This window comes from Pecten maximus, chromosome 13 (genome assembly GCF_902652985.1).
Source record: "Pecten maximus chromosome 13, xPecMax1.1, whole genome shotgun sequence".
Taxonomy (NCBI): Eukaryota; Metazoa; Mollusca; class Bivalvia; order Pectinida; family Pectinidae; genus Pecten; species Pecten maximus.
The window spans coordinates 3,331,186-3,344,097 of record NC_047027.1 but is presented as its reverse complement, the minus strand read 5'-3'; the positions used below and the strand labels follow the sequence as shown (position 1 = coordinate 3,344,097).

The 12,912-nt window shown below is 38.6% G+C and overlaps 1 protein-coding gene across 1 annotated transcript in view; it reads left to right on the top strand.

Annotated features, from left to right (window-relative positions):
• LOC117340856 (fibroblast growth factor receptor 4-like) overlaps positions 1–12,912 on the top strand; it is a 63,195-nt gene that overhangs the window by 44,465 nt on the left and 5,818 nt on the right. The window contains exons 2-13 of the mRNA XM_033902627.1: positions 797–1,180; positions 1,574–1,864; positions 2,498–2,794; positions 3,106–3,228; positions 5,297–5,385; positions 5,778–5,888; positions 7,057–7,222; positions 7,627–7,737; positions 9,095–9,303; positions 10,616–10,729; positions 11,131–11,242; positions 11,565–11,661. Of these exons, the coding sequence (XP_033758518.1) occupies positions 797–1,180; positions 1,574–1,864; positions 2,498–2,794; positions 3,106–3,228; positions 5,297–5,385; positions 5,778–5,888; positions 7,057–7,222; positions 7,627–7,737; positions 9,095–9,303; positions 10,616–10,729; positions 11,131–11,242; positions 11,565–11,661 (2,104 nt within the window). The remainder of the gene's footprint in view (positions 1–796; positions 1,181–1,573; positions 1,865–2,497; positions 2,795–3,105; positions 3,229–5,296; positions 5,386–5,777; positions 5,889–7,056; positions 7,223–7,626; positions 7,738–9,094; positions 9,304–10,615; positions 10,730–11,130; positions 11,243–11,564; positions 11,662–12,912) is intronic.

Genomic DNA, 12,912 nt, shown 5'->3' with positions numbered 1-12,912 from the left:
TGCGACGCATTAGGGTACTCCTATTACACAAGATTACAAGGCGCCAATCATGGGTTAGTGTCAGCGATGCGAGGCGTTAGGGTACTCCTATTACACAAGATTACAAGTCGCCAATCCTAAAGTGTTTTAATTATAATCCTTCCAACATTGTTGGAGTAAGACCTACAGATGTTGTTACTCTTGGCAAACAAAGCAGAATATATTTTTCCCGTAAAATTCCACAACAGTTTTGGTGTAAGATAATAATTCCTATGAAATTTCAATATATATCTCTATACTTAACACCATGAACTAATGAAAATTGCTAGAAAAAAAACATAACAAGCTGGTCAAGAGTCAAAATTGGTTGTGGAGCATCCAAGTACACCCATGATAATTAAAATTACAGACGGTATTTTGATTAAACATATTTCTTTGTCTGCTACAGGACGGTTTAGGGATATGTAATACAAGTCTGCTACAGGACGGTTTAGAGATATACAATACAATGGACTTCAACCTTATCTGATTTTTAAATGGCGTATATCTGATTATTTTTGCTTATTCAGGTAACAAAACAGTTCTTGTATGACTTTGATATCAGTGAACATTCGAAACGCTTTCCCCAAGGTGTTGGGACCAACACGATGAACCGTTTCCAGAAACATCTGTATGCTACCATGTAAATGGACTGAAAATGAGTTTCTAACTAATCATGTTGCTGTAAGATTAAGTGACTTCATTACGCTATCAAATGATCCTGGTCTGTAATACGAAAGGCAATATATATACAACCCAGTAACTTTTATCATTTCAGGAAAACTGGAACTGACTGCCCCGAAGAATGTGGCGGGCTATATAGGATTCAACCGTTCGTTTTCCTGTAACATTTTAGACGATGGCCAACAGATGCTGGACCTACGTGATGTCATTGAGCCTTACACCGTTGACTGGTTCTTCACACCTCTGGGCCAGGACATCTCACAGTCTATAAAAATCCTTAATTTGACAAGTGACGGATCATCATATCCCCGACTGTCATGGACGTCTGATGCTTATAAATATGGGACAAGCTCGGGGATAGAGTTGATCGTGTTCCACCTACAAGTTGGAGACAGTGTCCACATCAGTGATGCAGGCACCTACTCCTGTGTCATGGAGGGCTCGGGCTCCATGGGTGCTGCTGAACTGTTCGTCATTGGTAGGTATGCAGGGATTTGGGGAATTGGACCCTTTGAAATTTAGAAAATTAGTCAGAATTTTTTTTATGAAAGTAAGGAAAATATAAATATCAGTGGTTTGATGTTTTGTCACAGGTAACTGCAAGTGTACAGTAATAAGTTTAGAGCCTTTAGAGCCTTTGTCACTTTTAGTACAATTCTGATTGAGAAAACTTATAACTAGTTTGGGAAAAATACAAGGCTGATGATGAGAATGGTGGCTCCATAGTCAGCAGGAAAATCTCTTGGTATAAATCTTATTTGTTTCATGATTTTCAGAATGAAATATGTTTTATTTAAATCCTGTAAGGTCAATCTATTTATAGCTTCTGACCGGCAGAACACTAAAGAGTGACTGAACATTTGTGTTACAGATTCCTTGGGATGTATGAACCTGAAGAACCCACTGAACTTCGTGAATCAGGAACAGGCTCAGTTTGAATGTCATGTTAAATACCGGGGCAGTGAACCTCCCACATTGTCATGGCGACATGGCAATAAACATCTTAACCAGACGACAGTGGAACACAATTCAACATATGTGGTATCAACAATGTCTTTCCTGGCGACATACGAGGACGACGGCCATGTTTACTACTGTCACATCGAATATCCTCAAATCTTCTCATCATACTGTTCTACATCGCCTCCACTCAAGGTTTACTGTAAGTATAGGACTACAGGAAAGGTCAAAGGTTAGATCAGAAGGTTGGAGGTTAAAGGTTCTTGAGAAGAAAAAGAGGTTAAGTGTTTAGAATAGGAGGAGAGATTTAATGGTTATGAATACAGAGGTCAAAGGTTAGGAGCAGAAAGGTTGGAGGTAAAAGACTATGAGAAGCAGAAAGGTTGGAGGTAAAAGACTATGAGAAGCAAAAAGGCAGCCAAATGTTAAGATTATAAAAAGAGGTCAAAGGTTAGGAAAAGAAAGAAAAGTCAAGAGCTCAGATTGTAAAGAGAGGTTAAAGGTTGGGTGTTGTAGAAAAGGTCAGAGGTTAGGAATGGAGATGTCAAAGGCTATGAGTTGAGATGTTAAAGGTTGCTGCTGTTGATTTAATCACAGAGACTTGGCACAATTTTCCTATCTGTGGTCTGTATGTTATAGATGTTAATATCATGATATGGGACTTGGGCTGGACTATGGGCCAAGTCCCTGTGAATGGAATGAGAACATAAAGAGTAAAAGACATGTCTGATATGAACAAATTTAGACTTGTGATGATCTGAGACCCGTGTCTGGTATATATATGTACTGTAAAATACTCACAAGGCTCTGTATCTAATGTTGTGTTCCGTTACAGCTCCTGTACACCTTATGTCTGTTGAGGTGACGCCAGTCATGGACAAAAATAATTACAAGTCGGGAACGGACATCCGACTAATGTGTCGAGCTAAAGGTGACCCCTCACCTCAGTACCACTGGATGTTCACACCGAAGAATTTGAGTCGACCTGCCCTGGATGTGTCACACATCAATAGATACACAATCCGTAATGCCCAGCCATCCAACGCAGGCACCTACGCATGTACGGTCACAAACGTCATCAATGGTACCAAGTTCCAGAAGACGAAGCTCGTTATGATTAACGTCTTCATCGGTAAATAATTCATGTTGTATCTGTAGTATGTGTTTATTTCTGATTTTGTCCTTTAATATATAGGAGATCAGGGTGATAAGTCAGAATTCTGTGAGTAGATTTATCTCACATTTCCTCATAGTAGATATATCTTACAAGCTGTCAGTGATCTTACGGTTTATAGTAGACACATGACTATATGTTTATGGATGTTTTTCCTGGGACAAGTTCACTACTTGTATTGTAAGGAAATATCTTATCTAAAGTATCAGTTTGTCATTCATGTAATCATTACTTGTGTTAATTAAATGATGTGATATATCTTTGTTCAGTTGAGACTTCCCCATCCATTGGCTACCGATACTTCATCGCACACCAGGGCAGCGACTCACGGTCGTCTTATGACCAACGGAACTCCAAGAAGGAAAATGGAAGTAAAGTCATCAAACCAGAGAGTAAGTCAAGGGACATAACTCTGGTTTAATCTCCTAAGGGAGCTAACTCTAGTGTTAGGACAAGGTTTTCTCTTGCTAATCAGCACAAGAACAGAAACAGAAAATGCTAACATATATAACATTGATCTCTACACAGTCTTTAATCAAATTAAAAAATTTAGTTTTATTTTCCATGGCCTGAAAATATCCTGAATAGTGTGGCAGTTATATTTGTCCTGTTTCTGTACCATCTGTAAATATTTACACTTATTGATTATCTCCCTTGTTTATAGTTACAATTGTTGATTATCTCCCTTGTTTATAGTTACACTTATTGATTATCTCCCTTGTTTAAAGTTACACTTGTTGATTATCTCCCCTGTCTCTGCTCACTCTAGGCGTAAAAATTCTTTAGCAAAAGTTGCTAAAATACCTTTTTTCTCTTTAGCAAATTAGAAATGGTTTTAGCAAGACAATGTTTAGTAAAGGCAGGCATTAAAAGTGTTCATTATTTAAGAATTTATAAATTACAAAATACTGCCAAATATCATGTTTTACCTCAGCATAAACAAAAAATATTCAACCAACTAAAAAAGCATTGTATCATACCAAAACAGTTATGTTTTAGCTGCTATTATTTTCATATTGAAAAAGAACACACTTGAGATTACACTGAAATAATGTTATTTTCAACTTGATTTTCAAACCACAACTTATGTTTTAATTGTTCCCGGGACTTTTGTTTTTTTTTTTGCGAAAATTGAATCGACTGTTCCTATTCCTTTAGATCATATTGGTGATAATTATAAGTAATTGGATTTGGAGAATATCTGCTGCATAACCTATTCACAGCATTTCCAAACAGATGCATTTCCAAATAGATGCTTCATACGTAAATCACCCTGAACAAATAATTTTGTAGCCCTGTCATAACGTGGAGTTTACCGTGAATTGTACCTTATGTAATATGGTCATGATACAAGACATTGAATGATACATACTTGTTAAATACTAAATAATATTGTACATACAATTAATGAAAGTTGAAATAACATTGAACAGACAATTTTGTCATTTTGTTTTTAGAGCAACGTAAGCTTGCGGCACAGACAGAACATTCGTCTGCCATAGGGTCACAGCTGCCATGTTTTTGCCCAAGTTATCTAAACGCTTTACAAAGCATTGCCCATCAAACAAACGCTCAAATGATTCAGATTTATTTAAGTACTTCTGTTTCCGTAACATACATGACATGTGCTAATCATGTAGTTCGATCATAGGATAAGTTAGATGCAATGACATCGTAATTAGTGAAAACGTAAGTGGTTGAATTAAAGATTTACGACAGGGGGATATTTATGCAGTCTATAGTATGTCTTAGGTTAAAAACAGTTTCGCAAAAGTTGCGAAAATACTTAATCATATTTTCGCAATTAGTGATTACATTTCGCGAATTGCGCAAAATGCAATCGATAGCGTGAGCACAGCCTGTTTATAGTTACACTTATTGATTATCTCCCCTGTTTAAAGTTACACGTGTTGATTATCTCCCCTGTTTATAGTTACACTGTTTATAGTTACACTTATTGATTATCTCCCCTGTTTATAGTTACACGTGTTGATTATCTCCCCTGTTTATAGTTACACTTGTTGATTATCTCCCCTGTTTATAGTTACACTTATTGATTATCTCCCCTGTGTATAGTTACACTTGTTGATTATCTCCCCTGTTTATAGTTACACTTGTTGATTATCTCCCTTGTTTATAGTTACACTTATTGATTATCTCCCCTGTTTAAAGTTACACGTGTTGATTATCTCCCCTGTTTATAGTTACACTTGTTGATTATCTCCCCTGTTTATAGTTACACTTATTGATTATCTCCCCTGTTTATAGTTACACTTGTTGATTATCTCCCCTGTTTATAGTTACACTTGTTGATTATCTCCCCTGTTTATAGTTACACTTATTGATTATCTCCCCTGTTTATAGTTACACTTATTGATTATCTCCCCTGTTTATAGTTACACTTATTGATTATCTCCCCTGTTTATAGTTACACTTGTTGATTATCTCCCTTGTTTATAGTTACACCATACGCTGCTGGTGCCATGGCTACAGCTGGACTTGCCGTGATTCTCATCATTGTCTTCATATTCCTGGCCATGAAGTTTAAGGTAAGTATGTGCTGATAGTATTGTGTATGATGTATGTATGTTATCATGTGTTGTAATACCATTTCTTTACAAGGGATTTCCATTAAGTTATCATTCTATTTTTTTTTTTTTTTTTCAAAAATAATTACTCTTATAATCCAATCACAAGAACTTATTACACAAAACCACTTAAACTCACGTTTCTTAACATTTGTAGTATAAAATCAAAACTGAATTCACCTGAATTTGAATTATTGATTGAATCATATGATATATGGGGGTCAGATGATAGACTGTAATTTGTACCTGTCATAAAAATACTTTGTTGGGTCGGGGATGGAGCAGATCTAGGAAGGGCTGAAGTCTTTTTACAGATATATGGAATCTTATTGTGATATTCTCTTTAATTGTAGGTGCGGGATAAGAAGTTGAAGGAACGATTCTCGCGAATGCATGATGAACTGATGGATGATCAGGAGGTGGAACTTCTCGATGAGAATATTCAGCCAAGAGGCTCAGACGAGGTGAGGAACATTTTGATAGGGAATAGATAAAATAAAACCAGTTTTCAATAGAAATGTATTATCTTCTGTCCAATGTTATCTCCTGTTTGTTATCTCCGAGACTGAGAGTCCAGTCCACAATGTCATAATGCGTCACCTTTCCAATATTACCTCCTGTTTGTTATCTCCTGTTTGTTATCTCCGAGACTGAGATTCCAGTCCACAATGTCATAATGCGTCACCTTTCCAATATTACCTCCTGTTTGTTATCCCCGAGACTGAGAGTTCAGATGGAGATGTTTAATGTTTGTCCATCCACATCACCTTTTTCTAGATAATAATGCAAGACCAGGTGGACTGGTCAAACTCAAATTACACACATTACCTCCTCATCAAGACCAGGTGGACTGGTCAAACTCAAATTACACACATTACCTCCTCATCAAGACCAGGTGGACTGATCAAACTCAAATTACACACATTACCTCCTCATCAAGACCAGGTGGACTGGTCAAACTCAAATTACACACATTACCTCCTCATCAAGACCAGGTGGACTGGTCAAACTCAAATTACACACATTACCTCCTCATCAAGACCAGGTGGACTGGTCAAACTCAAATTACACACATTACCTCCTCATCAAGAGTGCTTTGTTGGGAAACTTTTTCATGTCAAATGTTCAAAGGTCAAGGCTACTGTCACTATAGATAGAACATTGGTTTCTGGACAATAACTATAGCTGTTAAAAATGACCATAGCTTTGCAGTTAAACATCCTAAATATTACTCTCAGAATGCAAAAAAAGATGTCTGGAGACATTTCAGCAGAATTACTCCCCTTTGTGAATTCATTGGTGGGTAAGTCTGTGATCATATATACCATAATGACCCAGTCATCATTGGACTGGTGAAGGATATTGTCACTTTTTCAATTGTCTGTAAGTTGTGGTTTAAATCTTCGTTAAATATAACTTTACAAGACTTGGATGAAAGTTTTCACTATTCGTACTGATTTCAGTATTTTAGAAATATTTCCCCCATATATCTCTATGTTTATATGTGACAAAAACAGCTATTTCACTATGTATTTCAAGAATTGGACATTTGACAAAAACAGCTATTTCAGTATGTATTTCAAGAATAGGACATTTTCTTTCGCTATAATGTCAGAAAGATATTTTTGCCAGCCAACCCAGTACAGTCAGCTGAGACAGTGTTGGGAGATACCGAGGAAAGACATTCGTCAGACGGAGCTCTTGGCCCGTGGTGTCTTCGTCGAAGTATGGAAAGGACGCATCAGAAAATTTCCAGACAGAGACGAGGTTATCAGGGTGGCCGTCAAGAAACTTCTGCGTAAGTAAAGCTGGCAGGGAAATCAAGTGTATCAGTTAAAACTTAGGTTGTATATATACTTCATTATACTTTTAAGGGTGCATAAATTACACAGATTTTTACAGTATGTTTTCCTAAAATATTCACGAAAACAAATCTGCAGAATGTTGATATCATAAGCTTTGTTTGTTTAATGTTTTTTGCGATTGTTACGGGCAACAGGTTTACAATTTGATATTGTTAATGTGATGAAAAATAAGACTATATATATATATAACTTTGTATTATGTAGTATATATATCTGAATTTCACCAAAAGTTGATCACAGCAGTGCCCCACCTAAAGTCCTGGAAAAGTCTGGGATTTCATGATTCAATGTAACCATGAATTGTTTGATGTACCCTCAATGGTGTCTTATTTTAAAGCTGAGGCAACAGAGAAGGGACGCAAGTTTTTCCTCGCTGAGATGGAGGTTGCCAAGGTTTTACAGACGAACATCAATGTTATACAGCTGATTGGTTGTTATACTCTCCATGGTAAGTTATATTATCTACACCAAGAAAAAATACAAAGGCCATTATGAATTATTTCCTTGCTTCTCAGACACCTGTAAATTCTGTAGTATTGCCCTCTAAAATGTATTATTATCCCCCGCGAAACGCGTTTGCGGGGGATATTAAATTGGGCTCCGTCCGTCCGTCCGTCCGTCCGTCCTTGCGTGCGTGCGTCCGTCCGTCCCAGATTCTTTTCCGGGCTATAACTCCATAACCGTTCAACGCTGCTCCTTGAAACTTTCTGTATATATCAGACTAGTGCCCTAGTTGTGCCTTTTGTTATTGCAGACCTTCCATTTTCGGTATTTTCTGTCACCATGGAAACTTAATCAAAAATACCAAATTACTGTTTCCTTTTGTTTCCGGGCTATAACTCCATAACCGTTCAACGCAGCTCCATGAAACTTTCTGTATATATCGGACTAGTGCCCTAGTTGTGCCTTTTGCTATTGCGGACCTTCCATTTTCGGTATTTTTTTCTGTCACCATGGAAACTTAGTCAAAAATACCAAATTACTGTTTCCAGGCTATAATTCCAAAACCGTTCGACGCAGCTCCTTGAAAATTTCCGTATATATCAGACTAGTGCCCTAGTTGTGCCTTTTGCTATTGCGGACCTTCCATTTTTGGTATTTTTCTGTCACCATGGAGACTTAATCAAAAATACCAAATTACTTTTTCCTTAATAACTCTTACTTTGAGGTTGATATATACATGTATTTGGGTTTTCATACCAACTGCGGGGCGCGGAGGATAATGCCAAGCTTTGCGGCTCCTTGTTTTCCAAATATTTGGGTATCCACGAATATCGTCGAATTCTAAACAACAGCAAAATATTTAGCACAACACTGACATTATGGAGATGTACCATAGCATCGTATTGTTACTCTGTGAAAATGTAATTCAATGTTATATAATTTGAAAATACATGTTAGCCAAATGAGAAATAAAAGTTGGGATGTGTTTTAGTTACGTTTCAAGAGACATGGTGTAAACGCAGTGCTTATATTAATATCACTGGACAATTGTCTGTCTAGTAACAGTAACAGAAAATTGAACAAGTCATACATGTACTAATAACAGGCTAGACAAAATGCAAACCAGACCAATTAATTACTTAAAAGGTACCGGTGAATTCTTACGAGTGAAATCACTGATGCTTAACAGAAGTCGAGACGGTGTATACACAGCTCCAGATTTTCTTACACATTGACAGAAATCTTAATAAGCACTATACAGTGTACTTTACTCGTACATACATGAATAGTTATATCTATGTAACATTTCAGAGCCACGTACTCGTACATACATGAATAGTTATATCTATGTAACATTTCAGAGCCGTGGCTTTTAATGTTGGAGTATGCATCCGAGGGAACTCTCTACAGTTTCCTACAGAGGTGTCGACCTGGCGCCCAGAGGGTAGAGATCACAACGTCCTCCTCCAAGTCGTCAGCACGACTCAAAAACCACAAAGTCGATGCCCATAAAATGTTAGCCATGTCGGCCCAGATTGTTAATGGACTACAGCATATCACTAAGTTCAAGGTAGGTCTATCTAATGATAGTGTATCAGACAAGTTCTTACCTTTTATATTGTATTTTTTGTGTGTGAATTTTTTTCTCTCGTATATTTAAGGACGTTCAAACCAATGAAACATTGAAGTTTGAACTAAAATGACCTAATCTCAACAGAATACCTCAATAGGTTTAGTTTATTATCTAACAGTTATTCAGACCATTGACTCAAAATTCTTTCTGTACAAACATGTTAAAGGTATGTATGACTTCATGCTTACAGCTGGACAGAGTTGTCTCCTAATTACAGTAATTTATCAGCAGTACAGAGTTGTCTCCTACTAATTACAGTAATTTATCAGCAGTACAGAGTTGTCTCCTACTAATTACAGTAATTTATCAGCAGTACAGAGTTGTCTCCTACTAATTACAGTAATTTATCAGCAGTACAGAGTTGTCTCCTACTAATTACAGTAATTTATCAGCAGTACAGAGTTGTCTCCTACTAATTACAGTAATTTATCAGCAGGACAGAGTTGTCACCTACTAATTACAGTAATTTATCAGCAGTACCGAGTTGTCTCCTACTAATTACAGTAATTTATCAGCAGTACAGAGTTGTCTCCTAATTACAGTAATTTATCAGCAGTACAGAGTTGTCTCCTAATTACAGTAATTTATCAGCAGTACAGAGTTGTCACCTACTAATTACAGTAATTTATCAGCAGTACAGAGTTGTCTCCTAATTACAGTAATTTATCAGCAGTACAGAGTTGTCTCCTACTAATTACAGTAATTTATCAGCAGTACAGAGTTGTCACCTACTAATTACAGTAATTTATCAGCAGTACAGAGTTGTCTCCTACTAATTACAGTAATTTATCAGCAGTACCGAGTTGTTCCTACTAATTACAGTAATTTATCAGCAGTACAGAGTTGTCTCCTAATTACAGTAATTTATCAGCAGTACAGAGTTGTCTCCTACTAATCACAGTAATTTTACATCTTGGCAGTTAGTCAGTAAATCTGATGTGTTGTTTGTTATATGTTATAGTTAGTTTGCTATAGTCTATGATCTGCCAGTGTTTTAGTCAATAGATCTGTATATTCTTTGCTATGTTATAGTTAGTTTGCTATAGTCTATGATCTGCCAGTATTTTAGTCAATATATCTAGTTTATTGTTTTTTGGGTTATAGTTGATGTGCTATAGTCTATGATCTGCCAGGGTTTAGTCAGTAAATCTGATGTGTTGTTTGTTATATGTTATAGTTAGTTTGCTATAGTCTATGATCTGCCAGTGTTTTAGTCAGTAAATCTGATATTTTGTTTATTATGTTACAGTTGGTGTGCTATAGACTACGCTCAGCCAGTGTTTTGGTGGCGAAGGGTGCTGTCTGTAAACTGTCAGGGTTTGGTTTTCCTCAGGACGTCACAGAGCGGAACCAGTATGAGGCAGTAAGTATCATTAACATGGCCATTTGACTCGTGTAATTCTAGATCCTTATATCAACTTATTTTTCATTGAGATCTTTTTTTTTTCTTTTTTTTTGCAGAATCATCAGTTTGAAAATAGTTATCTAAAAGAGATTCACGAATATGCACTCAAACTTTAAACTTTAATACCGTTTCACTTCTGAAAGTTTAAATTCAAGGATAAAAACAGTAGAATAACTGTTTTAATTTGTGTTTATCAAAAAATAAGTTATTTCTGCATAGTACCAACACACAACAGAATTAGGTGACATTTAATGTAATAAGTTGAAAATAATTAAAAAGGGGTAATTAATTTCATAGATGAATTAATGAGATCAGTAATGTTACTTTCGTGTTTATTGATGTCTAATATTTCTGTCCAGGATTCCTTACCGATCCGCTGGATGTCCCCGGAGTCACTATCACATAATATGTACAGTACCCAGTCAGATACCTGGTCGCTAGGTGTAGTTATGTGGGAAATACTACACTTCGGTAAGTAATGTCCATCCCATAATACTCGCACATCTATACCATAATAAACATTAATCTATCCCGAAATACAAATTCTTCGATAATATATATACGTTATTACATCCCATAATACATAGAAATCAGTTCAGTAATCTACACAAATCCATGCTATAATCTACCAAATTGATCCCAACTTTGATCATCTGTTCTGATGATATTATGTAATAGTTTGACATATTGACACCTTGTATACAGTTCTGTTAAGGACCATCCACCCCATAATAGTACTGATGAATTACTGGTAATATTACTTCCCTTTACTGAATGTTAATTTATGTTAAAGGAGCCACACCTTACCCAGCATTCGGCCAAGATGAGCTGGCGGACAAAGTGATAGACGGATATCGCCTTCCTCCTCCACCCCACTGTAGTGACCAGCTGTAAGTACCGTCCTCCTCCACCCCACTGTAGTGACCAGCTGTAAGTACCGTCCTCCTCCACCCCACTGTAGTGTCCGGCTGTAAGTACCGTCCTCCTCCACCCGACTGTAGTGACCGGCTGTAAGTACCGTCCCCCTCCACCCCACTGTAGTGACCAGCTGTAAGTACCTTCCTCCTCCACCCCACTGTAGTGACCAGCTGTAAGTACCGTCCTCCTCCACCCCACTGTAGTGACCGGCTGTAAGTACCGTCCTCCTCCACCCCACTGTAGTGACCGGCTGTATGTACCGTCCTCCTCCACCCCACTGTAGTGACCGGCTGTAAGTACCGTCCTCCTCCACCCCACTGTAGTGACCGGCTGTAAGTACCGTCCTCCACCACTCCACTGTAGTGACCGGCTGTAAGTACCGTCCCCCTCCACCCCACTGTAGTGACCAGCTGTAAGTACCGTCCTCCTCCACCCCACTGTAGTGACCAGCTGTAAGTACCGTCCTCCTCCACCCCACTGTAGTGACCAGCTATATGTACGGTCCTCCTCCACCCCACTGTAGTGACCGGCTGTAAGTACTGCCTCCTCCATCCCACTGTAGTAACCAGCTGTAAGTACCATTCTCCTCCACCCCACTGTAGTGACCGGCTGTAAGTACCGTCCTCCTCCACCCCACTGTAGTGACCAGCTGTATGTACCGTCCCCCTCCACCCCACTGTAGTGACCAGCTATAAGTACCGTCCTCCTCCACCCCACTGTAGTGACCGGCTGTAAGTACTGTCCTCCATCCCACTGTAGTGACCGGCTGTAAGTATTGTCCTCCTCCACCCCACTGTAGTGACCAGCTGTAAGTACCGTCCTCCTCCATCCCACTGTAGTGACCAGCTGTAAGTACCGTCCTCCTCCACCCCACTGTAGTGACCAGCTATATGTACGGTCCTCCTCCACCCCACTGTAGTGACCGGCTGTAAGTACTGCCTCCTCCATCCCACTGTAGTAACCAGCTGTAAGTACCATTCTCCTCCACCCCACTGTAGTGACCGGCTGTAAGTACCATCCTCCTCCACCCCACTGTAGTGACCGGCTGTAAGTACCGTCCCCCTCCACCCCACTGTAGTGACCGGCTGTAAGTACCGTCCCCCTCCACCCCACTGTAGTGACCGGCTGTAAGTACCGTCCCCCTCCACCCCACTGTAGTGACCGGCTGTAAGTACCGTCCCCCTCCACCCCACTGTAATGACCGGCTGTAAGTACCGTCCTCC